The 27,667-nt window shown below is 39.8% G+C and overlaps 1 protein-coding gene across 1 annotated transcript in view; it reads left to right on the top strand.

The window, feature by feature from the left end:
- Window positions 1-27,667, top strand: part of CMPK1 (cytidine/uridine monophosphate kinase 1) — a 44,004-nt gene extending 16,337 nt beyond the window's left edge. Inside the window, exons 2-6 of the mRNA XM_023221552.2 lie at window positions 16,192-16,338; window positions 21,769-21,921; window positions 23,772-23,848; window positions 24,057-24,153; window positions 25,524-27,667. Coding sequence (XP_023077320.1) covers window positions 16,192-16,338; window positions 21,769-21,921; window positions 23,772-23,848; window positions 24,057-24,153; window positions 25,524-25,565 — 516 coding nt within the window. The 3' untranslated portion in view covers window positions 25,566-27,667. The remainder of the gene's footprint in view (window positions 1-16,191; window positions 16,339-21,768; window positions 21,922-23,771; window positions 23,849-24,056; window positions 24,154-25,523) is intronic.

Genomic DNA, 27,667 nt, shown 5'->3' with positions numbered 1-27,667 from the left:
TACAGGCGCCTGCCACCGCGCCCGGCTAGTGTTGTGTATTTTTTAGTAGAGACGGGGTTTCACCATGTTAGCCAGGCTGGTCTCGATCTCCCGACCTCGTGATCCGCCCGTCTCGGCCTCCCAAAGTGCCAGGATTACAGGCTTGAGCCACCGCGCCCGGCCGAAACCCCGTCTTTACTAAAAATACAAAAAAATTAGCTGGGCATGGTGTTGCACACCTGTAATCCCAGCTACTAGAGAGGCTGAGGCAGGAGAATCGCTTGAACCCGGGAGGCGGAGGTTGCAGTGAACTGAGATTGCACCACTGCACTCCAGCCTGGGCAACAGAATGAGATTTCATCTCAAAAAAGTAAATAAATAAAACTAAAACATCGTCTTTTAATTGGGTTATATATCTTATCAAGCTGTAAGAGTTTATATATTTTAAAGATAAGTCCCTTATCCAGATATATGATTTACAAATATTTTCTCCCATCCTGTGGATTGTCTTTTATTTTCTTGGTAGTGTCCTTTAAAATATTTTAAATTTTGAAGAGATCTTATATCTTGTACAATAGAACAGATAGTATGCTTTCTATTGCCTATGGTGTAGAGATTAAAAAGGCCGATAAGCTAGTCCAAAACTACAAAAATAAAGATGTAACTGGTATCTATATAGTGCCATGAGTTGGGAGTGGAAAAGGGGGTAGCAGTAAATAGAAAGAAAGGTGGGGAGGGATGAGGGGGTCACAGGTTCTCATTACTTCTTTGACCAGCTCCAGGGCATAATTGAGTTCAAGTTAATTAAATCAGATTAGTGGGATGCCCATTAAGCAAAAAGTTGCCTATTTAGTAAATGGTTTTCAGTGCTTTTTCTATTGTGTAGTCGTGACAGGAAAGAAAATATGGAAAATTTTTCCATAAGATTACCACTTCTTAGGTCATTTTCCTTGATGAAGTTAGGCCCTAATCAAGAATCAAGAGGCTCATGTAGTCTGCTCTACATCATAGAAATGGGTACAGTTATTTATGGTCATCATTAAATCCCGTGCTGGGCTGTGGTTTGATTGCAATATTGTTGAAAAATGTATATCACTAAACTGACTTTAATTTTAGATTGAGCAAAATATACTTATGAAGGTAAATTTTATACCAGAATTTTAAAAAAATACTGCTTTTTAAAGCCAAATAATGATTTTTCTCACACTTCTGTTAGCACAGATTATTGGAGTAACAATGAAGGTGATTCTTTGTTATCTAAGCAGTGGCTGATTTTTTTCTAAAAAGTCAATTAAGAGAGGTTACTTGGCACAATAAAGTTCTGAAAGTGCTCCAATGGGTTATTTTGGAGACTAAGGGTAGTATGCTTATATTGTCTATGCCATAGAAGTGGCATTTCCAGAATATCTTGCTTGTAATTTTGAACTCTAATGTCTGGAAGAAAGCTTCATTGAAATATGTTTCCTTTTCAACTTTTGCTGCTATACCTCATGGATCCTCTCAACTGAGTATGTCTCTAAATTTCCATCTGTTTCTAGGCTATAAAACTGGACTGTTTTCTGTCTCCTTCTGTAACTCTTGACTTCATGCCCATGCAGTATGTTTCTGTGTTACTATATTATACTTTTTTTCTCCTTTGTTTAAGGAGTGGATCACTTTCCAGAAAAATTTTTATCTAAACACTTGAATTGATTTTTGGATTTAGAGCAGTTCACCAGTATGTCTCCAGAGCTGCTATTCTCTATCATGACTTAGTTTTAAATTTTAAATAAGTTTTTGATTGTACAGGTCCTGTTTCCCTTTTTTCTTAATATCAAATGGTGGTTTTTATATTGGGATTCTTATCCTTACCTAATTTGAGACGACTGAATTTTATTTTGCTGTGCTCTTAGGATTTGATGTTAATAAAACATTTAAATTATCAATCTTTCCTTGTGATATTTACCTTTTTTTGTGTGAGATGGAGTCTCACTTTGTCACCCAGGCTGGAATGCTGTGGCAAGATCTTGGCTCACTTCAACCTCGGCCTCCTAGGATCAAGCAATTCTCCTGCCTCAGCCTTCCAAGTAGCTGGGATTACAGGCACCCGCCCCCATGCCTGTCTAATTTTTGTATATTTAGTAGAGACGGGGCTTCACCGTGTTGTCCAGGCTGATCTGGAATTCCTGACCTCAAGTGATTTGCTCGCCTTCGCCTCCCAAAGTGCTGGGATTACAGGTGTGAGCCACTGCGCCTGGCCTGATATTTACCTTTTAAAGAGGTATATGTTGGGCATGGTGGCTCAGTCTTGTAATCCCAGCACTTTGGGAGACTAAGGTGGAAGGATTGCTTGAGCCCAGAGTTTGAGACCAGCCTGGACAACATGGTGAACCCCATCTCTACAAAAAATAAAAAAGTAAAAAAATTAGCCAGGCGTGTTGGCATGCCCGTAGTCCTAGCTACGTGGGAGGCTGAGGCAAGAGGATCACTTGAGCCCAGGAGGTAAAAGCTGCAGTGAGCTGTGATTGTGCCACTGCATTCCAGCCTGGGCAGCAGAGCAAGACCCTGCCTCAATAAATAAATAAAGATGTATGGATAGTGCATGCTGTTTTAAAACTAAAATGTTAGAAGTTTTTATGTATATGTGTATATTGTAAAAAATTTCAAACAATTTTGAAAGTACACAAAATAAAAAATGAAAGTTCTCTTTAATCTCATCCTACTCTCCTTCTGTAGTCATTTGACAGGTTTTTGTGTGCGTGCCTTTCTGGTCCTTTTTGGATGTGTTTATACTCAGATATAATGCACACGTGTATGCACATACACATTGCTTATTGTTTTGTGACTTGCTTTTTTTTTTTTTTTTTTTTTTGCTTAACAGTATATCTTGGAGAGCATTCCATATGGGCACATACAGATTGTTCTACTTCATAATGTACACAATAGTTTATTTAGCCATTCCTATATTGGTGGAAGTTTAGATTTGTTTTGGTGGACATAGACATTTGTTTACAAATGACACTGCTGTGAGCATTCATGTACATATGTCTTTGTGCACATGTGCAACAGTAGCATAACTCCTAGAAATGGAATTACTGAGTCAAAGTTTGAGCAAACTTAAACTTCGATTGAATGAACTTAAATAAATTGCCCTTTGAAAGACTGAACTGATTTATACTTCTATGAAGTATGAAGATACTGGTTTCTCTGTATTCTTACCATTGCTGAATATAACATTTTATTTTATATTAATTTTATGAACAATTAGTTTTAGAAAATTTTTACTTTTAATCCAGTGGAAAATGGAATCACATTGTCTTTTTTTTTTTTTTTAAGATGGAGTCTTTGTCGCCCAGGCTGGAGTGCAATGGCATGATCTCGGCTCACTGCATCCTCCGCCTGCCAGATTCAAGTGATTCTGCCGCTTCAGCCTCCGAAGTAGCTGGGATTACAGGCACACACCATCATGCCCAGCTAATGTTTGTATTTTTGTGGAGACGGGGTTTTGCTATGTTGGCCAGGCTGGTCTTGAACTCCTGACCTCAGGTGATCCGCCCACCTTGGCCTCCCAAAGTGTTGGGAGCATGAACCACCATGCCCAGTGGCTCAAAGTGTTGGGTACATGAGCCACCATGCCCGGCCTTTTTCAAAATTAATTAATTAATTTTTTTTTTTTTTTTTTTTTTGAGAGGGAGTCTTGCTCTGTCACCCAGGCCGGAGTCAGTGGTGCGATCTCGGCTCACTGCAACCTCTGCCTCCCGGGTTCAAGCGATTCTTTTGCCTCAGCCTCCCAAGCAGCTGGGACTACAGGCGTGTGCCACTGTGCCCAGCTAATTTTTGTATTTTTAGTGGAGATAGGGTTTTAGCATATTGGCCAGGCTGGTCTCAAACTCCTGACCTCGTAATCCACCCACTTTGGCCTCCCAAAGTGCTGGGATTATAGGTGTGAGCCATTGTGCCCGGCCTTTTTTTTTTTTTTTTGTGATGGAATCTCGCTCTGTTGTCCAGATTGGAGTGTAGTGGTAATCCCAGCCTCTTAAAGTGCTGGGATTACAGACATGAGCCACAGCGCCCAGCCAGAATCTCTTCATATGCAATATATAGTATCCCATCACCTTTGTCTAGTGAAAATATTTTCCTCCAGGCTGTTACTTACTATCTGATCATACTTGTCATGCCTTTCTTTGTTCAAAAGTTTTTATTATTAATGTGGTCAAACATAAATCCTAGCTGTTTTGGTTCTCGTTTAGTGCCAAGCAAGATGTCTTTTCCTGTCTCAGTTTATTTTCCTCTAGTACTGTCATAGGGTTTTTACTTGTGTGTTTTAGAACTTTAATTCACTTGGAGTTTAGTTTTGTTATAGTGTAATGCAGAGATCTAATTTTATTTTTTCCCAGATGGATAGCCAGTTGCACAAGTATCGTTTATTAAATAGTTCATTTTTCTCCACCTATTGTAGGTGCTTTTATTACTTGTTGAATTCTTATTTATACTTGGGTCTATTTCTGGACTCTCTTGAGTTTCATTGTTCTATTTGTCTATTTTTATACCAGTACCACCCTGTTTTACTTGCTGTAGTTTTATAAAATCTTATGTCACCTGGTGGGACAAGTCCTCATTTGTTGTTGTTAATATTATTTCAGTTTTGGCCATTTACTCACATTTACTCTTTCTGAAAAGTTTGAGAATCAACTTACCAAGTTTCATTTAATACAAAAAGACAAATCCCAAAGTTTGCTTGAAGTTGCCATAAGTTTATTGATTAATTTGTGGAGAACTGAATAATTACAGTATGAATTTTTCTATCTAGTAATACAGAATGCCTTCTATTTATTTATTTATTTGAGACAGGGTCTTGCTCTGTCACCTGGACTGAAGTGCAGTGGTGCAATCAAGGCTCCCAGCAGCCTCCACCTCCCAGGTTCAAGCAATTCTTGTGCCTCAGCCTCCTAATTAGCTGGGATTAGAGATGTGTGCCACCATGCCAGGCTAATTCTTGTATTTTTAATAGAGATGGGGTTTCACCATGTTGGCCAGGCTGTTGTCTAACTCCTGGCCTCAAGTGATCCGCATGCCTTCACCTCCAAAAGTGCTGGGATTACAGGCATGAGCCACCGTGCCTGGTCTGCCTTCTTTTTATAATATTGATTTTATTTGTCCTAAAGTGTTTTTAGTTTCTTCATATAATTCTTACACATTTAGTTTTACATTTATTCCTAAACACCACCAGCATCTGGTGAGGGCCTTCTCACTGTGTCATCCCATGATGGCAGCTAAACTCATCCTTTTACAAGGAACTCACTCCGTGATAATGGCATTAATGCATTCTTTGTTTTTCTTTTGAGACTGAGTTTCGCTCTGTCGCAGAGACTGAAGTGCAGTGGTGTGATCTCAGCTCACTGCAACCTCCGCCTCCCAGGTTCAAGTGATTCTTCTGCCTCAGTCTCCTAAGTAGCTAGGACTACAGGCATCCGCCGCCATGCCTGGCTGATTTTTGTATTTTTATTAGAGACAGGGTTTCGCCATGTTCGTCAGGCTGATCTTCAACTTCTGACCTCAAATGATCCACCTGCCTCAGCCTCCCAAAGTGCTAGGATTAAAGGCATGAGCCACCATGCCAGCCAATCCATTCTTTTTATGTCAAATAGAATCCAAGCAGAAATCCATTCTTGAGGGTGGGGCTTCTGTGATCCAAACACCTCTCATTAAGCCCCACGTCCCAACACTGCCACATTAGGGAGGAACTTGGGGCACATTCAAACCATAGCACATAATATTGATATTGAGCCAGTTTGGTATTTCTGTTCCTTTGTTGGTGTGTGATTTGTAGTTAAACCACTGATTATTTTGGACTTTGGTCTAGGAGTAACCTGTATGAGTTTGTCTATCTCTTCTCTGACCTATCTTCAGTGCTGTCATAGTAGGTTTCATTTTTTTTTTTTTTTTTTAAGGACAGAGTCTCATTTTGTTTCTCAGGCTAGAGTGCAGTGGCACAGTTATAGCTTACTGCCACCTCAAACTCCTGGGGCCCAAGCTACCCACCTGGCTGAGCCTTCCGAATAGCTAGGACTACAGGTGCGCGTCACCATGCTAGGCTAATTTTTTCATTTTTTGTAGAGATGACATCTTGCTATTTAGCCCAGGCTGATCTCAAACTCCTGGCCTCGAGCAACCCTCTCGTCTTGACCTTCCAAAGTGCTGAGATTACAGGCGTGAGCCACAGTGCCCAGTCACTCTTAGGAGGTCTTAAATCTAGTAGTGTAGTCCCTGTTTTTAGGAGTTTGTTCTTCAAGAGATGCTTCTAGTTGTGACATCTAATAATGATATTTTGCTGTGGCTGATAGTATAGTATAGTATAGTATGTGTAGATGTCATTTTTGGTAGCATGCATATTATTTCTGTTTTATAAACAAACAGATCTAAGAAAGATTAAATTACCCACTGTCACACTGGGTTGTGACAGAGGTATAAAACTTTAGTTTTAGTTATAAAATCTTAAGCACTCTAGTTCAGTGTTCTGAGTGTGTGATTTCATGTAAGGTTCAGGTTCTTGTGATCTTTGCTGAGTTCTTTGTGTTTCCCTAAATGTATTTCCCCATTTGGTTGATAATTTTGCGAATGCTCAAATGTTATGTTTGCTTAATACTATTATTTGGAATTTTGTCTCCTTTGTACATTTTTCTGGTGTTGATTCTTAAATTCAAATAAATTCTAGTTCCTAAAAGAGCACCTGAGATACTAAAATATGATTATTTCATGATGAGGTTCTTTACACGTTGCGTTTTCAAGCAGTTGAATCTTTTTGGCCAACTTTCTTTTTTTTTGAAATTCCCTAGGTGAATGATATCCTCATTTTAATGTTATTTACCTTTTTATAATAAGAAAGAAGTACAGGCTGGGTGCTGTGGCTCACGCCTGTAATCCCAGCACTTTGGGAGCCTGAAGCGGGCAGATCACAAGGTCAGGAGATCGAGACCATACTGGCTAACACGGTAAAACCCCGCCTCTACTAAAAATACAGAAATTAGCCAGGCGTGGTAGTGGACACCTGTAGTCCCAGCTACTTGGGAGACTGAGGCAGGAGAATGGCGTGGAGGCAGGAGAATGGCGTGAACCCAGAAGGCAGAGCTTGCAGTAAGCTGAGATCGTGCCACCGCACTCCAGCCTGGGTGACAGAGTGAGACTCTGTCTCTAAATAATAAAAATAAAAAATAAGAAAGAAGTACAATTTGCCTTGTTTAGTGGTTGTTAAGAAACCTTTCTTTCTTTTTTCTTTTTTTTTTTTTTGAGATGAAGTCGTGCTCCATCACCCAGGCTAGAGTGCAAAGGCATGATCTCAGCTCACTGCAACCTCTGCCTCCTGGGTTCAAGCGATTCTCCTATCTCAGCCTCCTGAGTAGCTGGGATTACAGGCGCCTGCCACCATGCCCAGCTAATTTTTTTGTATTTTTGTATAGATGGGGTTTCTCCATGTTGACCAGCCTGGTCTGGAACTTCTGACCTCAAGTGATCCACCTGCCTCAGCCTCCCAAAGTGCTGGGATTATAGGCATGAGCCACCGCACCCAGCCTGAAACCTTTCTTTTATAAGGAGAAATAGAAGAGGTTAGGGCTTCATCTGAGTGATTTGATGTATGTAAAGATTCATGTTACCTTTGCTGTGTGCCTTTCTCCAAGTATTCTCTTAAGAACTGAATTAACTGATTCCTAGGCTTTTAGACCACCTGCAACAATATCTGGGTTGTAGTGATACATGAGAGACTTAAGATACTGCTTCTTCCTAGAAATAAGATGAGTATGTAACTTGTATGTTCTACAGTGACATTAAGAATTTATCATTTAATTAACAAGACTAAGTGAGCATTTCCTAAGAGTAACAAGACCTCTGTGCCTATCCATTAATTCTGGAAGTTTTGAAATTATTGCCTCTGAGCTCCTGGACTTCCTGAAGGTTTCTAAGCCTGGTCTTCATCTTTGATCATTTTCCATTCCTTCTAATGTAGGGAATGCAAATTGATTCAAAATGGCTGAGATGAATTAAAATAAATAAAAATACTGGAATTGAGCAATTACAGAATAAAATTAGAGGGTGAAAATTCCAGTGTACTTTTTCTATAGGGTCCATTTGGCATGTAAGTCAGATACTATAATCCTCTATTATCTGAGAAGCCATCCGTAAAATGTTAGAGAGACATCTAGGCCTTGCACAGATGAGGAAACAATCTCTTTAGTGACTTCTAACTTACTCTTAAGTTTTATTTATTCTATTTTCTTGCCATTGCTTCTGAAGAAGCAACTTCCCTAAGCAGACAGTCATCAAGTCATTAAAGACTTTAAGTTATGCAAATATAAAGAATTGTGTTTATTAATTAGTAGTGAGGCTCAAGTCATTTTATAGATGCAAGTCACTATTGCATTCTTTGTTAATATAACCATTTTACATCCTCTGTATCAGCACATTGCTTGGCACTTTGTAGACAGCAAATACTTATGGATTTACAGTAAGTTGAAGTGTTGCCTGAATTAAGGTTTTCTTACATGGATATTGTCATCCAAAAGACCACCAGGATGGCTACGTAGTAGAAAGAAGAGCTTTATTGGTGATATCAGTTTGCATACTGGGTAGAGAGTCTCTGGCATAGATTGTGCTCCATCTTTGAGGAGGAGACGGGCAGGTTGGGTTTTACACTTCACGTGGTCTAATATTATATAGTAGTCTTAAATATGAAGCCGGTTTGGGAGAAAGGCTATACATATTTACGAGGGGAATTGGGCACATGTGCAATGGATAAACATATATGTAACATTCATCCCATGTTTACTTTGGGGTGGGCTTTTAGCATTAAAATAAGGTGGAATTGCTGGGTGCAGTGGCTCACACCTGTAATCCCAGCACTTTGAGGGGCCAAGGCCAGCGGATCATGAGGTCAAGTGATCAAGACCATCCTGTCTCTACTAAAAATACAAAACTTAGCTGGGCATGGTGGCGCACGCCTGTAATCCCAGCTACTCTGGAGGCTGAGGCAGGAGAATCGCTTGAACCCAGGAGGTGGAGGTTGCAGTGAGCCGAGATTGCACCACTGCACTCCAGCCTGGGTGACAGAGCAAGACTCCATCTCAAAAATAAATACATAAATAAAATAAGGTGGAATTTGGCTCTTTATGTCAAAGGGCAAACTATAGGACACAAAGAGAAGTTTGTGTGCAACCTCTGTAAAGTGGCTGAAAGTGGCTTAAGATCTGCAGCTGCGTATCAGAAAAGAATGTTTCTGAGGCTCGTCCTCTGTCCAATCACAGTTATAGTGGTCTTGGTTGTAAATCAGAGTTAGGAGGGGCCTGATAATTTGCAAGAGTGTGATTTTTTCTTGTAGCTGTAGGCATTTAGAAATTTGCCTTGTCGGCCGGGCGCGGTGGCTCAAGCCTGTAATCCCAACACTTTGGGAGGCCGAGACGGGCGGATCACGAGGTCAGGAGATCGAGACCATCCTGGCTAACACGGTGAAACCCCGTCTCTACTAAAAATACAAAAAACTAGCCGGGCGAGGTGGCGGGTGCCTGTAGTCCCAGCTACTCGGGAGGCTGAGGCAGGAGAATGGCGCGAACCTGGGAGGCGGAGCTTGCAGTGAGCTGAGATCCAGCCACTGCACTCCAGCCTGGGCGACAGAGTGAGACTCCGTCTCAGACAAAAAAAAAAAAAAAAAGAAATTTGCCTTGCCAGCCAGGCCCTGAATCCCGGACCTGTAAACAACTTTTGTTTCCTTAACCTTAGGGTCCATTTTAGTTGATAAAGAGATGTCTGTTTTGGTCTTTCAGATCACAAGGGAAAAAACATTGAGGAAAATGAAATGAGGAAAATGTTGTAATTGTCTGCAGTTGAATGGATTATATCCTTCCTTTTTCTCCTTTCCAGTATATAAGCTTTTAAAATACTACTTTTTTGTTTTTTGTTTCTTTTGACCGAGTTTTGCTCTTGTTGCCCAGGCTGGAGTGCAATGGCGCGATCTTGGCTCACCGCAACCTTCGCCTCCCAGGTTCAAGCCATTCTCCTGCCTCAGCCCCCTGAGTGGCTGAGATTACAGGCATGCACCACCATGCCCGGCTAATTTTGTATTTTTAGTAGAAACAGGGTTTCTCCATGTTGGTCAGGCTGGTCTTGAACTCCTGACCTCAGGTGATTCGCCTGCCTTGGCCTCCCAAGGTGCTGAGATTACAGGTGTGAGCCACAGCACCCGGCCTTTTTTTTTTTTTTTTTTTTTTTTTTTAGAGACAGAGTTTCCTCTTGTTGCCCAGGCTAGAGTGCAGTGGGCTCAGTCTCGGCTCACTGCAAACTCTGCATCCCAGTTCAAGCGATTCTCCTGCCTCAGCCTTCAGAGTAGCTGGGATTGCAGGCAAACACCACCACGCCTGGCTAATTTTTTGTATTTTTAGTAGAGACAAGGTTTGACCATGGCCAGGCTGGTCTTGAACTCCGGACCTCAGGTGATTCGCCCGCCTTGGCCTCTCAGAGTGTTGGGATTACAGGCGTGAACCACCGGAACCACCGCACCTGGCCTGGAGATAGAATTTCACTCTTGTTGCTCAAGCTGGAGTGCAGTGGCGCAATCTCAGCTCACTGCAAGCTCCGCCTCCCGGGTTCAAGCCATTCTCCTGCCTCAGCCTCCCGAGTAGCTGAGATTACAGGCGCATGCAACCACGCCTGGCTAATTTAAAATGTTACTGTTTAATTAGAAAAAGAAACATGCTTCACGCTAATTTGGAGGTTTTCTGCAAAAGCTTTTTACTTAAGAAAATGTTTAGCTTCATTGAGAACTTCCATACTTTAATATGTGGATTTGCGACGAAATATGCATGGTCAAATGCAATGCACACATTTACAGATACTGTGAGAGCAAACTAAAAATGAGATTAGGAATCCACTAGCAATTTAAGTCAGATGTTATACTCAGCTTTCTCCCACTAGATGTAATTTTTTTCTTAATGATAAGCTTCCTTTAACAGTGATTATAGGAAAAACCCTTTTTTCTAACCTCTATGGGTGGGCCTGGAAGGAATTCTAAAAAGTTGGCCAGTAAATATCTGGGCAGTGTATTCTTATAGTCAAAGGAAAGTAAATTCTCCAGGGATGGCAGGTATTTTTTTTTTTCTGGAAAATCCTTATCAGATGTCTTATTTACATTACAGATGTTCCTCAACTTAAAATGTGGTTGTGTAATAAGTCAAAGTGTGTTTTAAACTTACAATACAGTATTTTCAGTTTACGATGGATTTGGAGGTAACCCCCATCATAAATGAGGAGCATACTGAATGTGTATGCTTTCACACCATTGTAAAGTCGAAAAATCCTAAATTGAACCATCTTAAGTCAGAGATTGTCTGTAATTGGTAAAAGTACTATTAGAACTGTTTTGAGGTCGGGTGTGGTGCCTCAGGCCTGTAATCCCAGCACTTTGGGAGGCCAAGGCGGGCGGATCATTTGAGGTCAGGAGTTCAAGACCAGCCTGACCAACATGGTGAAACTCTGTCTCTACTAAACATTAAAAAATTTGCTGGGCATGGTGGCAGGTGCAGTGGTGGGCACCTGTAGTACCAGCTACTTGGGAGGCTGAGGCAGGAGAATCGCTTGAACCCTGGAGGCGGAGGTTGCAGTGAGCCCAGATTGGGCACTCTGCACTCCAGCTTGGGCAACAAAGTGAGACTCCACCTCAAAAACAAACAAAAAAACCAGTCAGGCACGGTGGCTCACACCTGTAATCTCAACACTTTGGGAGGCCGAGGCTGGTGGATCATGAGGTCAGGAGTTCAAGACCAGCCTGGACAATATGATGAAACCCCGTCTCTACTAAAAATACAAATATTAGCTGGGCATGGTGGCGGGTGCCTGTAGTCCCAGCTACTTGGGAGGCTGAAGCAGGAGAGTCGCTTGAACCCAGGAGGCAGAGGTTGCAGTGAGCCGAGATTGCACCACTGCACTCCAGCCTAGGTGATGGACCAAGATTCCATCTAAAAAAAAAAAAACAAAAAAAAGAAATGTTTTGAAACAGATAATAGACTTACATAAAGTGTTGCCGGGATGTTGTGGGCTCTAAAGCTGTTGTTTGCAGCAGGCACCAGACTGGTGCATATGGATGACTCCCTCCCCACCGCGCCATAGTACCTGCAGCATTTTGGGGTGTTTGGGTGAAGGTAGATTGTTGACAGCATGTAACCAGCATTTAGATTTTAAGGCTCTCTCTTTAGATATGGGTTCATGGCCAAAAAAAAAAAGATTTTAAGGTTTAGTAGTCTTATGGAGAATGCAACATAACCTTAGTCTTCGATGCTTCACAGATGTAAATCTGAAGGACACCTAATAGTTTTATATATATATATATATATATAAAAAACTATATGTGTGTGTGTATATATAGTTTTATATATTCATATATTTATATATATATTTAGAGACAGCAAGACTCTAAAAAACATATAGAAGTTCATATAATGTATAATATATAAATTACATTTTCAAATATTATATATTATATAATTTATATCATATAACTTATATATAATATATAAAATTTATGTGTAATATAGTATACAATTTATAATATATTATCGTATATTAAAAACATAAATATATGGCTGGGCGTGGTGGCTCACGCCTGTAATCCCAGCACTTTGGGAGGCTGAGGTGGGCGAATCACCAGGTCAGGAGATCAAGACCATCCTGGCTAACATGGTGTAACCCTGTCTCTACTAAAAATAAAAAAATTAGCCGGGTGTGGTGGTGGGCGCCTGTAGTCCCAGCTACTCGGGAGGCTGAGGCAGGAGAATGGCATGAACCCAGGAGGCGGAGCTTGCAATGAGCCAAGACTGTGCCACTGCATGCCAGCCTGGGCGACAGTCTCAAACAAACTATACACACACACACATATATATATACATATGTGGAGGTTATAGGAAGCTGAGATCGTGCCACTGCACGCCAACCTGGGTGACATAGTGAGACCCTGTCTCCAAAAACAAAAAAAAAAAGTGAGAGAAATTGAACAAGATATAGTTTGAGATTTGACCCCATAAAGTTGTCAACATTTGCCTAGTTGTAGTAAAATAGAATGCCATTTTGTACTTGTTGTGAACATGGTGCTTTTTTCTCCCTCCAAATCTTAGTGCATGATCTGTAAAGGTTATTGAATTGTTTTTCAACTTCTTAAAGGAGAAATTTCAGTTAAAATTTTAGGCACTTATTCTAAGTGAATTGAGTGTATATATTTGTCACTAGAAAATTACTATCTTTAGGCCAGGCTCACGCCTGTAATCCCAGCACTTTGGGAGGCCGAGGTGGGCAGATCACCTGAGGTTAGGAGATAGAGACCAGCCTGGCCAACATGGTAAAACCTGTCTCTACTGAAAATACAAAAATTAGCCAGGCATGGTGGCGCCTGTAATCCCAGCTACTCAGGAGGCTGAGGTGCGAGAATTGCTTGAACCCGGGAAGCGGAGGTTGCAGTGAGTAGAGATGGTGCTCCAGCCTAGGCGACAGAGCAAGACCCTGTCTGAACAACAACAAAAAAAGTTACTATTTTTAGTTCAATAGTAGCTTATAATTGTAGCTGCAGTATTTGTAAGTTGCTGTGGTTTTGAATGTTGCTCTTAAGACTGTTGTTAGTTACCCACCAAGTTTTAATTGCAAGGAAATTTCAGAGAATGTGAAAAAGTTTTGGTTAAGGCTGGGAAATACCTATTCTTGCTTTCCTCAAAATTGGCTTCAGTGATTACTTAATGACAGCAGAATGTTTTGAAAATATGCTCTTTAAAGTCTAGCTATTATTAAAATACCATAATAACTTATATGTAAGTGATAGTTGCTTTTTTGTTGTTGCTGTAACTGTGGTAAGAGGAAAGCATTATTAGCAAAATCCTTAAGAAAAATATAGTATAAAAAGCTGGTAAATAGATAATTTACAAAAATGGAATGTGGATGAAAACATGAGACACCTGTGTATAGGTTTGACATCTTATTCATTTGAATTCTTTGTTTCCTTGGACTTTGCAAGTAAGGTTGTTTTTTCTTTTTTACAAACTGTATAATAATTATTATTATTATTATTTGAGATGGAGTCTCACTCTGTCGCCCAGGCTGGAGTACAGTGGCGTGATCTTGGCTCACTGTAACTTCTGCTGCCTGGGTTCAAGTGATTCTCCTGCCTCAGCCTCCTGAGTAGCTGGGATTACAGGCATGAGCCACCACGCCTGGCCCCTAGTTATTATTTTTTAAATCAAAAAAATTTTTTTGTAGAGGCCATGTGCTGTGGCTTTTGCCTGTAATTCCAGCACTTTGGGAGGCAGAGGTTAAGGGATTGCTTGAGACCAGGAGTTTGAGACCATTCTGGGCAACATAGTGAGACCCCATCTCTATAAAAAAATTAAAATAAAAATTAGCTGGGTGTAGTGGCACATTCCTGTAGTCCCAGCTACTCAGGAGGCTGAAGTGGGAGGATCGCTTGAGCCCAGGAGGTTGAGATTGCAGTGAATGGTGATTGTGCTGCTGCACTCCACTCTGAGTGAAAGAGCAAGACCCCATCTCAGTCAATCAATCAGTAATAAAATACAACAAAAAATAAAATTTTTTGTAGAGACGAGGTCTTGCTGTGTTGCCCAGGCTGGTCTTGAACTCCTGGCCTCAAGCAGTCCTTCCGCCTTGGCCTCCCAAAGCACTAGGATTATAGGCATGAGCCACCATGCCAGCTAAATTATTTTTTAAAAGATTGTTTGTATATATCTACAATTTCCAACTAGTTTCTCATTTATTTATTTATTTATTTTTTTGAGACACAGTCTCACTCTGTTGCCTGGGCTGGAGTGCAGTGGTATGATCACGGCTCACTGCAGCCTGAATCTCCCAGGCTAAAGCAATCCTCCTGCCTCAGCCTTCTGAGTAGCTGGAACCATAGGCATGCACTACCACGCCAGCTAATTTTTAAAAAATTATTCACAGAGATGGAGTCTCCCTGTGTTGCCCAGGCTGGAGTTGAACTCCTGGTCTCAAGCAATCCTCCTTCCTTCGCTTCACGTGATCCTCACTCCTTGGCCTCACCAACTTTTGGGATTACAGGCTTGAGCCATCACCTAAAGTGATACCAGACCCAACATCCATTTTAATGCAATATAAAGCTTGCAAAATTGAACTCTCCCATGTCAGGAAGTAAACTGTGTTCTAATTTCTAAATTACTAACTGGGCTTCTAAATGTATATGTTCATACAGTAGAGCATTACAGAGTGTTCTGTATATTGTTGGTGTTTCACTGAGTGTTTGCCATTGTTTAGTACTGTTTGTCTTTGCATTTATTCAATATTACCACATGCTATAATCACTAGACCAGAGTAGAGCATTTGTCAAGCAAAGAGTTCCAAGTAGGAGTCAAAATAAACTGGGAAATAAAGTTGCCGTAAAATTTTGTGGATAGTAGTTGCAAAATGCTTTTCTAAAAGGGTCTATAGTAAATGGGAAAGTAGGTCACACCTCATTTTTTATAAAGTTCTTTCTGCACCCAACTTTCAGAAGTTTGTGTATACTCAGTGATTAAAGTAGGCATTTATAAATGGTGTGGGAATAATTTTAAATTGAGTTTAAGGAGTTAAACAATTTTGTACTTATTTCTATTTTCTGTAAATGATGGGAGTTTTTTAAAAAAAACTTTAATAAAATACACTTTTGATCATTTCTTCTTCTTTTTTTTTTTTTTGAGACAGGGTCTTGCTCTGTCACCCAGGCTGGAGTGCAATGGTGCGATATTGGCTCACTGCAAGCTCCGCCTCCCAGATTCAAGCCATTCTTCTGCCTCAGCCTCCCGAGTAGCTGGGATTACAGGCACCCGCAACCACACCTGGCTAATTTTTTGTATTTTTAATAGAGACAGGGTTTCACCATGTTGTTCAGGCTGGTCTCAAACTCCTGACCTCATGATCCACCCACCTCGTCCTCCCAAAATGTTGGAATTACAGGCATGAGCCACTGTGCCCAGCCAGGATATATTTGCATAAACATTATAGCTATGAAGAATAAAGATACCCATTAAGAAACTGGATTATGTGAAATATCTTAAATTTTTCTTTATTATTTAATATACAAGCAAAACTTCTTTATTGTAGAAAAATTAGAATATAGAAATTAATACAAAGGAAAAAAAGTATAGTCCCACCACTGGGTTGAATGAATTCTGATATTTTTCCTATGTGTGCTTCTTCCAGAAATATGGCTACACACACCTTTCTGCAGGAGAGCTGCTTCGTGATGAAAGGAAGAACCCAGATTCACAGTATGGTGAACTTATTGAAAAGTACATTAAAGAAGGAAAGATTGTACCAGTTGAGATAACCATCAGTTTATTAAAGAGGGTAAGGAGTGTGAATGAATGCCAACCAGTTCAAACCAGCGAGGAAACAAGAAATTAAATTTACCTTTTGGTCAGGCAGTTGCTCATACTTGTAATCCCAGCACTTTGGGAAGCCAAGGCAAGAGGATCACTTGAGACTGGGAATTCAAGACCAGCCTGTACAACCTAGTGAAACCCCATCTCTACAAAAAATTTTTTTAAAAAGCCAGGCATGGTGGCATATGCTTGTAGTCCCAGCTGCTTGTGAGACTGAGGCAGAAGGATTGCTTGACCCCAGAAGTTCAAGTCCAGCCTGGGAAACATAGTGAGACCTTCTCTCAAAAATAAATAAACAAACAACATTAATAGTAAAAATAAATCCACCTTTCATATGTGTAATGGAAAATATCAAAAGTTTTGTTTTGTTTTGTTTTGAGACAGTGTCTTTGTCACCCAGGCTAGTGTGCAGTGTCCTGATCACAGCTCACTGCAGCCTCGACCCTCAGGCTTAAGCCATCTTCCCACCTCAGCCACCTGAATAGCTGGGACTACAGGTGCATGCCACCACACCCAACTAATTTTTTTCTATGTTTTGTGGAGACAGGGTCTCACTATGTTGCCTAGGCTAGGCTGGAACTCCTGGGCTCAAGTGATCCTCTCACCTCGACCTCCCAAAGTGCTGGGATTACAGGAGAGAGCCACCACACGTGGCTCAGAGTATTGAATTTCTTGCTTGTGGAAGGTGGTTATGCTTGAGAATGGCAGAACTAGAAACTTTGCTTTCACCTGGGAAAAAATCGGACCGTGGCAAGGATTCTCTACTTTGATTTAGGATCACCTGTAGCTCAACTTAACATCCATTTATGTGCACTTGGTCCTTTCCTCCCAACATTCAGACAGTTACTCTCTTCCATTTCTGTTTCTTCTTTTATCCTCCCTCCCCTGCTCCCTTTTCTTTTTTGCTTTCTTTTGTTCTTTTTTTGGTGTTTGTTTTGAGTTAGAGTCTCACTCTGTCGCCAGGCTAGAGTACAGTGGTGCAATCTCGGCTCACTGCAACCTCCGCCTCCCGGGTTCAAGAGATTTTTCTGTCTCAGCCTCCAGAGTAGCTGGGACTACAGGTGTACACTACCACGCCCAGCTAATTTTTGTATTTTTAGTAGAGACGGGGTTTCACCATGTTGGCCAGGATGGTCTCGATCTCTTGACTTGGTGATCTGCCTGCCTCAGCCTCCCAAAGTGCTGGGATTACAGGCGTGAGCCACCGTGCCTGGCCCCTAAACCTCTTTCTTTCTTCTTTCTCGTGTTTTTGTTTTTTTCTTTTTGGAGATGGAGTTTCGCTCTGTCGCCCAAGCTGGAGTGCAGTGGCGCAAACTCGACTCACTGCAAGGTCCGTCTCCCGGGTTCATGCCATTCTCCTGCCTCAGCCTTCCGAGTAGCTGGGACTACAGGCGCCCGCCACCACGCCCGGCAAATTTTTTTTTTTTAATTTTTTAGTAGAGACGGAGTTTCACGGTGTTAGCCAGGATGGTCTCGCTCTCTTGACTTCATGATCCGCCCTCCTCGGCCTCCCAAAGTGCTGGGATTACAGCGTGAGCCACCGCGCACGGCCCTTTCTCTTTTTTAACCCACGTCCTTCTCATCATTGATGTTCGCTCAGCCATGGTGTCTACTTTTCTGGTGCAATACCAGCTTCAATGTGAAATGCTAAGACTTAATAGCTTTCAAAACTAAAATATGTCACATCTGAGGCTGGGTGCAGTGGCTGATGCCTGTAATCCTAGCACTTTGGGAGGCCGAGGCAGGGGGATCACTTGAGGTCAGGAGTTCGAGACCAGTCTGGCCAACATTGGTGAAACCCCGTCTCTACCAAAAAATATAAAAAATTAGCCAAGTGTGGTGGCACACACCTGTAATCCTAGTTACTTGGGAGGCTGAGGCAGAAGAATCGCATGAACCTGGGAGGCAGAGATTTTGGTGAGCTGAGATCATGCTACTGCACTCCAAGTTGGGTGACAGAGTGAAACTCCGTCTCTTTAAAAAAAAAAAAAAAAAAAAAAGTCCGGGCATGGTGGCTCACACCTGTAATCCCAGCACTTTAGGAGGCCAAGGTGGGTGAATCCCAAGGTCAGGAGTTCAAGACCAACCTGGCCAACATGGTGAAACCCCATCTCTACTAAAAATACAAAAAAAAAAAAAAAAAAAAATTTAGCCAGGAGTGGTGGCAGGCATCTGTAATCCCGGCTACTCGGGAGGCTGAGGCAGGAGAATCACTTGAACCCAGGAGTGGAGGTTGCAGTGAGCCGGAATCAAGCCACTGTACTCCAGCCTGGGCAACAGGGTGAGATTCCGTCTCGAATGAATGAATGAATGAATGTCACATCTGAAAAACAGACACCTTGTATTTACTAGGTAACTTTTCATTCTAGATTCCTAAAACTATAATCATTAACAGGTATTTTCACATATAAGAACAGTGAGGGAGAAAAAGAAGTGCAATATTGGGAACACCAAGAAATAGCTGAAGCCTGATGGAAAAGAACTATATAAGCATCTGGTTGGAACTAAAGACATTGGGGATGAAAAGTGGCTCATAAACCCTTTCTTAGTCTTGTCTCAGAGGTTGAAGTAACCTGCTTCCATTCCAAAATAAACAAATCCTCTCTCCCCATTCCCTCTCTCTAATGTCCTTTCTCTGCTCTATAAAGCAGAGAAAGCATTATGAAAGAGCAGACTATATGGTTTTTACTTTTTCACTCTCTACTTTTTAACCCTTTGCAGTCAGATTCTGTTTCCATCTCCATTGCAGCTGCTCTTGCATGTTACTAATGATGATCTCTATCAAATAATACTTTTAGTCATTATTTTTCTTGTAGAATTTAACTCTGATCAGTGTGTATGAAAATCATTCCTCTTTTGTTCTTTATGACAGCATCTCTTTTTCTTCTCCCTACTGAGTGACTGCTGTTTCTCAATCCTCTTTAATAGTTATTCTTTTGCAAGTTTCCAAAACCATGATGCTTCTCAGGGTTTTATACTTGGTCTTCTTCAGCTCTCATTTTATATGTTTCTTTCTGGATGGTTTTAGCCATACCCAAAGCTTTCACTATGCTAATGTTGCTAAAGTCTATAGCTCTAAAACAAAATGTTTGTTTTGAATTCCAGACATATATTTTTAATTACCTAACTACTAGGCCTCTATCTGAATGTCTCACAAGTGCCTCAAAATCAGCATGTCAGAGGCTGAGTGTATTGTCTAAAATGTGATCTTCCTTTGCTTCTTGCTTAATGGTTCTACCATCTACCTAGCTACTCAAGGCAGAAATCTGGGAATCAATCTATATCTCCTGCCTCTTCCTCACTTTCCCAAATCCATTCAGTGAGCATATCTTTCCAATTATCTTTCTTTTAATCCTCTTCTCTTAGTCTCTCCTCTGTCATTACTATCACCTTAGTTCACATCTTTTTTTCTTTTTCTTTTCTTTTCTTTTTTTTTTTTGAGGCAGAGTCTCGCTCTGTCACCCAGGCTGGAGTGCAGTGGTACAATCTCAGCTCACTGCAACCTGCACCTTCCGGGTTCGAGTAATTCTCTGCCTCAGCCTCCTGAGTAGCTGGGATTACAGGTACCAGCCACCATGCCCAGCTAATTTTTGTATTTTTAGTAGAGATGGGGTTTCACCGTCTTGGCCAGGCTGGTCTTGGACTCCTGACCTCATGATCCACCCGCCTTGGCCTCTCAAAGTACTGGGATTACAGGCGTGAGCTACCACACCCGGCCACATCCTCTTTTTTTCTTATCTGGACTATCAGTAGAGACTCCTAGTTAGTCTTTTTGCTTTTAATCCATCTTTGTCTCCTTCTGATTCATCCTCTTCAGTGCAGTCAGAGTGATTTTTTTTTTCTAAAAGGCAATATGAGCCTGTTATTTTACTGCTTACAATTCTTAAATGTTCCTGTATTGCTTCCAGAATAAAACTCAAACTCCTTAGTGTCCCATACAAAGTTCTTCATTAGTCTTACTCCTTGCTTACTTTCCAGTCATATATCCCACCACTCTCCACACATATCCTAAGAGTCAGTTGTGCCGGCTAATAGATTCATTTAAGCAGTTTTGCTTTCTCATTTATATTTCCAGTTTCCACTATCTGGAGGACACTGATCCCTGTCTGCCTACACGTGCCATTTCATTATTCAGGATTCAGTTCCACTGCCACTTCTTTGGAAAAGCTTTCTTTGGCAGTTTCCTTGCAGTTTGTGCTGACTTCTTTGTTTTACTATAGTATCCTTTGCATACTTGATTATAGAACTTAGCACATGTATGTATACATATTTGTCATGCACTCAACTGTGACTCCCCCCAGAGACAAGAGTCATGACCTTGCTCTTCATGTTCCTTGATCGTAGACCTCGAATGAGTGTATGCTGAATGAGTATGATATTGATGTGCGTTTTTCAGATATCTTCCACTACCATAGTTGTGGTAGAAAGGCTATAGCAGAGGCTCAAAAGCATTCTGCTGAAGTTTTGCAAATATCAAAGAAGCTAGATGATAGCTTAAAACCAATTCTCAGATAAAGGGATCATGGGTCCTGACAGCCATTGTTCTTGAGGAACCAGAGAAGTTTGAACATGGACAGTACTGAATGTCAGTTCGCTTTGGAATAGAGGCTCCTCTAAGGTTTATTACAGTCATGTATTTGCACTTATCCTGTGGTGATTGAAGTGGCAAGGATTTGGAGATTAGAGATTTCTGTCTCCTATTTACATATTCCCACATTCTACCTAAATTCACGCTTTGGAAGAGGATGGTGAAATGGGTTGTTCTTGCTATCTTTCTGAATGTGTTCTGTTGTTCCCTTTGTTTTGGGGCAGCCAGTGACATTTGGGTTTAATTAGCTTCCGTTAAAAAGTATTTTATCCTACGTTAATAATTAATGGTCTTTCATATTTGTCCAAAGCTTTGTGTTGTTGGACTTGAATTACATGAATAACAGAGTTGAGCACCTGTAGAAGTAATATACTTTCCACTACAGCAAAACGACTTGGGAAGAGCAAAGGGAACACAAGACAGGGTCTCCAGTTGCTGGAGCAAAGATAATGGTTAATGGTTATTTTCCTCTTATTGCTGCTTTTATTGTTTATTTATAACTTTGTGAATGTGTATGTGAAAGTAACATATACTTAACTGTAGAAAATTTGGAAACCACAGAAAAAAATTGTGTGTAAAAATGAGATGGTTGTGAGAGGAGCACATACCCATAACCACACCAGCTTGAGGCAACCATGTTAATACATTGATAGATTTCCTTCTAGTCTTTTTTTGCAATGTACCCTCCACCCTTTACTTCGGGTTTCAATAATAATAATAAAACAAACACCCATGTATACACTACCATGCTTGAGAAATTTCATTTTGTTAATGTAGTATTGAACCTAAATCTTCTTTTTCCTTTAGGAAATGGATCAGACAATGGCTGCCAATGCTCAGAAGAATAAATTCTTGATTGATGGGTTTCCAAGAAATCAAGACAACCTTCAAGGTTGGAACAAGACCATGGATGGGAAGGCAGATGTATCTTTCGTTCTGTTTTTTGACTGTAATAATGAGGTAATGAAAATCTTCATCTGCCCACATAGGCTTTAAGCAACTGTTAGTCAACTATTGGAAAAAAACAAAGGATTTTTTAACTTACATTTTATATTGGCAGCAGTATTTTTTGAATTGGTGGATTGGATGGACAGAACAGCACTGTCTTGCTGTTGGAGTATTAAAAACTATTTGGCATTAGCAGCCTTGGGGAGCTAAATTTTCCTTTATTTTCAAAATAAAAAGAATCAGTTTTGATTTTTAAAAAATAAGAATTGACATACATAATAATATTAGGTAAGAAGCTGAACTACTTTCTTAGGTAGACATTATTATCAAAGAGTATCTTGCCTTAGGGTGTTGTTTACTGGAAGAGAAACACGTTTCTGAGAAGTTGGGAAAACTTTCTGTTTTAAAGAAACATACGGGGCCAGGTATGGTGGCTCACGCCTATAATCTTAGCACTTTGGGAAGCCAAGGCAGGCAATCACCTTAGGTCAGGAGTTCAAGACCAGCCTGGCCAACATGGTGGAACCCCCGTCTCTACTAAAAATACAAAAATTAGCCTGGCGTGGTGGCACACGCCTATAATCCCAGCTACTTGGGAGGCTGAGGCAGGAGAATTGCTTGAACTTGGGAGGCGGAGGTTGCAGTGAGCCAAGATTGTGCCACTGCACTCCAGCCTGGGCGACAGAGCAAGACTATCTCAAAAAAAGAAAAAAAAAGAAACGTACAGGATAGCCTGATTTGTCTTAAGAGTGAAATGATCTTGAAAAAAGCAAAAAAATGTACTTTTCTTTCTGGTAGTTGTAATAACGAAGTCAGACATACTTTTGAATAACTAAATACATTTCTCAGAATCATTTAATTAAGAAGCCTGAAGTAGTTAGTACCTTGAAGGAAGTTGACTGTTCTTAGGTTGAACTGTAAATGTGCCTCTGGTGGAGGGACTTGCTGCGGCCTTTGTGTCCTTTCCTTTCCTTTCCTCTCTCCTTTCCTCTCTCCTTTCCTCTTTCCTTTCCTATTTTATTTGAGATAGAGTCTTACTTTCTTGCCCAGGCTGGAGTGCAGTGGCACAATCTCAGCTCACTGCAACCTCCCATGTTCAAGCAGTTCTCCTGCCTCAGCCTCCCAAGTAGCTGGAAGTACAGGCGTGCACACCACGCCTAGTTAATTTGTGTATTTTTAGTAGAGACGGTGTTTTGCAATGTTGGCCAGGCTTGTCTCGAACTCCTGACCTTAGGTGATCCACCTGCCTTAGCCTCCCAGAGTGCAGAGCCTCCCAGGGATTGCAGGCATGAGTCACCATGCCTGGCCTTTTGCATTGTTTTAAAACGCAACTCTCTTCTTCCAACCCCCCAAAATATGTTTTCATTTACCCTTCAAAGTTAACTTTAGAATGTTACCACAGCTTTATAACTAAGGAATGTTTATTCACAATTAACAAGGGATGCTTTATTCAAATGCAAATATGTTGACTCAAATATTTGCAAATTTATGGAATTATCAAAAAGCAGGCAAAAATGAAACAAAATTTGAGGCATGTAATTCATACCTAATAAGTTAGCAGTATATCTGAGATGGGACCATACACATACAGATATTTTTATTGCAGTTTGAAAAGAAATACACAGGAAAAACTGAGTCATGAATGAATTCTTATTATGCTCTGTACTTATTTAACCTAGTTTATATAAATTGAACCACATTTAATTTTAAAAGGACTTTGCATGTTGATTAATGAATTAGACACACTGGGTTTATTGCAGGGTTTTTTTTGGTCATCTCTTTAAACTCTTGTTTTCTTTTCAGGTTAAAAGAATGGCAAATTCGTATCTTTATGTTTTTGATAACTTTATATCTCTGTTTAGATCTGCATTGAACGATGTCTTGAGAGGGGAAAGAGTAGTGGTAGGAGTGATGACAACAGAGAGAGCTTGGAAAAGAGGTACTTTGCAGTTTTTACATACAACCACTTCAATCCCAGACCTGCCCTATTTGGTATAGGAGAAAAAAAGTCACATTTAAACATGTAAAATGGCTTGTTTAAGATGTTAAGTCAATCGGTCGGGGCAGATCCAGTGTTCTGTGAGCTCGTCTATAACATATAGAAGAAAGGATAGATACCTAGAACCTTGCAATATTTGCTTTTGCAGAATTCAGACATACCTTCAGTCAACAAAGCCAATTATTGACTTATATGAAGAAATGGGGAAAGTCAAGAAAATAGATGCTTCTAAATCTGTTGATGAAGTAAGTGTTCCTAGCCTGTCTGTAAAAAAATATGTCAAATAAAAACGTGATTATTTGTTTTGGGGTAGGCAGGAGAAAAAGAAATACTATCACAGATTAGTTTTTCAAGACACTGGAAGCCGGGCATGGTGGCTCATGCCTGTAATCCCAGCACAGGAGTTCGAGACCAGCCTGGGCAACATACAGGGACTCTGTCTCTTAAAAAAAAAAAAAATGAAGACATTGGGGACTAAATGAAAAATTAGGGTTTTTTTCCTATCTGAGTAAAACCTAAAATGAGGTTTACAACTTCACACTTGTTCTTCATAAGAAATGGGTGGTTTATGAATTCTGAACTTGCTCCCAAGCACTAGAAAACTGGTATTTTAAGAAATGTGAGTTGGATCACATGAATGGCAAGTCATCTAGCTCAAGAGCTCCAGGCTTCTTTCTTCTGCCACAGAACAAATAGCACCACAGGTGGAAGGTTTCCATGACTTACCACTTCTCTCTTTTTTCATAAATAGTGATCTCTGAATTGTGGTTTGCAAGCCCAACAAAATTTCTAGTGTCTCTTAATGAACCTAACCTCCCTTTCCCCGATTCCCTGAATCTTCATCCTCTTATAGTCATAAGATAAAAAAGAATGGCCTGGGGAAGAAGATTCAGGGAATCTTTTTTTAATCCATTCACACTTTGTATAGATGTGATGTAATACATGAGAAAACTGTGTTTTAGAATCAGAACTAAGAAGATAAGCCACTTCAGTGTATATTTTATCATATTATTGGTAGCTTATCAAGAATATTTTGTCCTAAAAGCACTAATTGAATGTACTATAGTCATAATTTTATATGTATTATTTATATAATATTACTGTCTAAAGTAAAATAGATGAAACTATGTGATTTTAAAAAATGATTCATTTTGAAAATTAATGTAAATTTGATTTTTTTTATGTGATCTTGTTTGGAGATGGAGTCTTTATTTTTTATTTTATTTTATTTATATATATTTTTTGAGACAGTGTCTTGCTCTGTTGCCCAGGCTGGAGTGCAGTGGTGTGATCTCAGCTCACTGCAACCTCCATCTCCTGGATTCAAGTAATTCTCCTGCCTCAGCCCCCTGGGTAGCTGGGATTACAGGCCCCTGCCACCCACACTGGGCTGATTTTTGTATTTTTAGTAGAGACGGGGTTTCACCATGTTGGCCAGGCTGGTCTTGAACTCCTGACCTCAAGTGATCTGCCTGCCTCGACCTCCCAAAGTGCTGGGATTACAGATGTGAGCCACCACGCCCAGCCAAATTTGATTGTTTTTAGTAAGAACTTAACTGTATGGTATTTTAACAGTGCCTGCTTTTAAAATTATTATCATCTTTTTCCTTTACAGGTTTTTGATGAAGTTGTGCAGATTTTTGACAAGGAAGGCTAATTCTAAACCTGAAAACATCCTTGAAATCATGCTTGAATATTGCTTTGATAGCTGCTATCATGATCCCTTTTTAAGGCAATTTTAATCTTTCATAACCACATCTCAATTAGTGGCTGGAAAGTACATGGTAAAACAAAGTTAATTTTTTATGTTCTTTTTTCTGGTCACAGGAGTAGACAGTGAATTCAGGTTTAACTTCATCTTAGTTATGGTGCTCACTAAACAAAGAAGGGTATCAGCTAGTTTTTTTTAATTCAAAAAGAATATCCCTTTTATAGTTTGTGCCTTCTGTGAGCAAAACTTTTTAGTATGCATATATATCCCTTTAGTAATCACAACATGTTAGGATTTAGGGATACCTGCTTCTTCTTTTTCTTGCAAGTTTTAAATTTCCAACCTTAAGTGAATTTGTGGACCAAATTTCAAAGGAATTTTTTGTGTAGTCAGTTCTTGCACAATGTGTTTGGTAAACAAACTCAAAATGGATTCTTAGCAGCGTTTTAGTATTTATCAAATAACTGACCATTTACTATAGAAAGGTGAAAAAACTTAAGCTTTGTTTTACTACAACTTGTACAAAGTTGTATGACAGGGCATATTCTTTGCTTCCAAGATTTGGGTTGGGGGCACTAGGGGTTCAGAGCCTGACAGAATTGTCAGCTTTATTCTGACATAATCTAAGGGTATGGGGCAAGGATCACATCTAATGCTTGTGTTCCTTATACTCTGTTATATAGTATTATTCATGATTCAGCTAATCTTAACAAAATTCCTAGCAGTGGAACCTTGAAATGCATGTGGCTAGATTTATGCTAAAATGATTCAGTTAGCATTTTAGTAACACTTCAAAAGTTTTTTTCTTTGTTTTCTAGACTTAATAAAAGGTTAGGATTAATTAGAAGAAGCAATCTAGTTAAATTTCCCATTTGTGTTTTATTTTCTTGAATATTTTTTTCATAGTTATTTGTTTAAAAAGATATAAAAATCATTGCACTTTGGTCAGAAAATTAATAAATATATCTTATAAATGTTTGATTCCCTTCCTTGCTATTTTTATTCAGTAGATTCTTGTTTGGCATCATGTTGAAGCACCAAAAGATAAATGATTTTTAAAAGGCTATAGAGTCCGAAGGAATATTCTTTTACATCAATTCTTCCTTTAAAAATCTCTGAGAAATTTGTTTTCGCCTTACTTTTTTTTTCCTCTGTCACCAATGCTAAGTGGTATCCAAGATTCTTAATGTGAGATTTAAAATCTTAAAATGTTTCTTATTTTCAGCACTTACGTCATTTGGTACACAGGGTCAAATAGGGCAAATAATTTTGTCTTTGTATAATTAGATTTGATATTTAAAGTCACTGGAAATAGTGAGGACAAGTTAATGGATGTTTTTATATTTTAATAGAATCATTTCTATGTGTTATGAAATTCACTTATTAATGATAAATTTTTCAACATACTTGCCATTAGAAAACAAAGTATTGCTAAGTACTGTAACATACTGGCCACCAAAATTTGTATTGAGATTATCTTGGTTTCTTGGAAGAGATAGGAATGAGTTCTTATCTAGTGTTGCAGTCCAGCAAATACAGAGGTGGTTTAATCAAACAACTCTAGTGTGAAGCAAGAGTAAAGACTAAGGTTTCGAGAGCATTCCTACTCACATAAGTCAAGAAATCTGTCAGATAGGAATCTAAGTATTTATAGTGAGATTGTGAAAGCAACCTTAAAGTTTTGAAGGACTGTTGAGACTAGGTGCTTTGCTTCCTTTCCTCAGATATCTTTCCGTAGCATTTGAGAACAGAAACCAAGAAACATGGTAATTACTAAATTATGAGGCTTTGCTTTTTGTTTGCTTTTAAGTAGAAAAACATGTTGGCAACATTGAGTTTTGGAGTTGATTGAGATAATCGGACTTAACTAGTTTTGTCATTCCATTTGTTAAAGATACAGTCACCAAGAATTTTTTGAGTTTTTTGAAAGACCCCAATTTAAGCCTTGCTTATTTTTAAAAATTAAGTTATTACCATTCAGTGATGTTGGATGTATATGAATTATTTAGTAAATAATCTCAATAAATTTTGTGCTGTGGCCTTTGCTA

Source organism: Piliocolobus tephrosceles, chromosome 1 (assembly GCF_002776525.5).
Source record: "Piliocolobus tephrosceles isolate RC106 chromosome 1, ASM277652v3, whole genome shotgun sequence".
NCBI classification, from domain to species: Eukaryota; Metazoa; Chordata; class Mammalia; order Primates; family Cercopithecidae; genus Piliocolobus; species Piliocolobus tephrosceles.
Note: the sequence above shows the minus strand (reverse complement) of the source record. Positions and strands in the feature narration are given on the sequence as shown.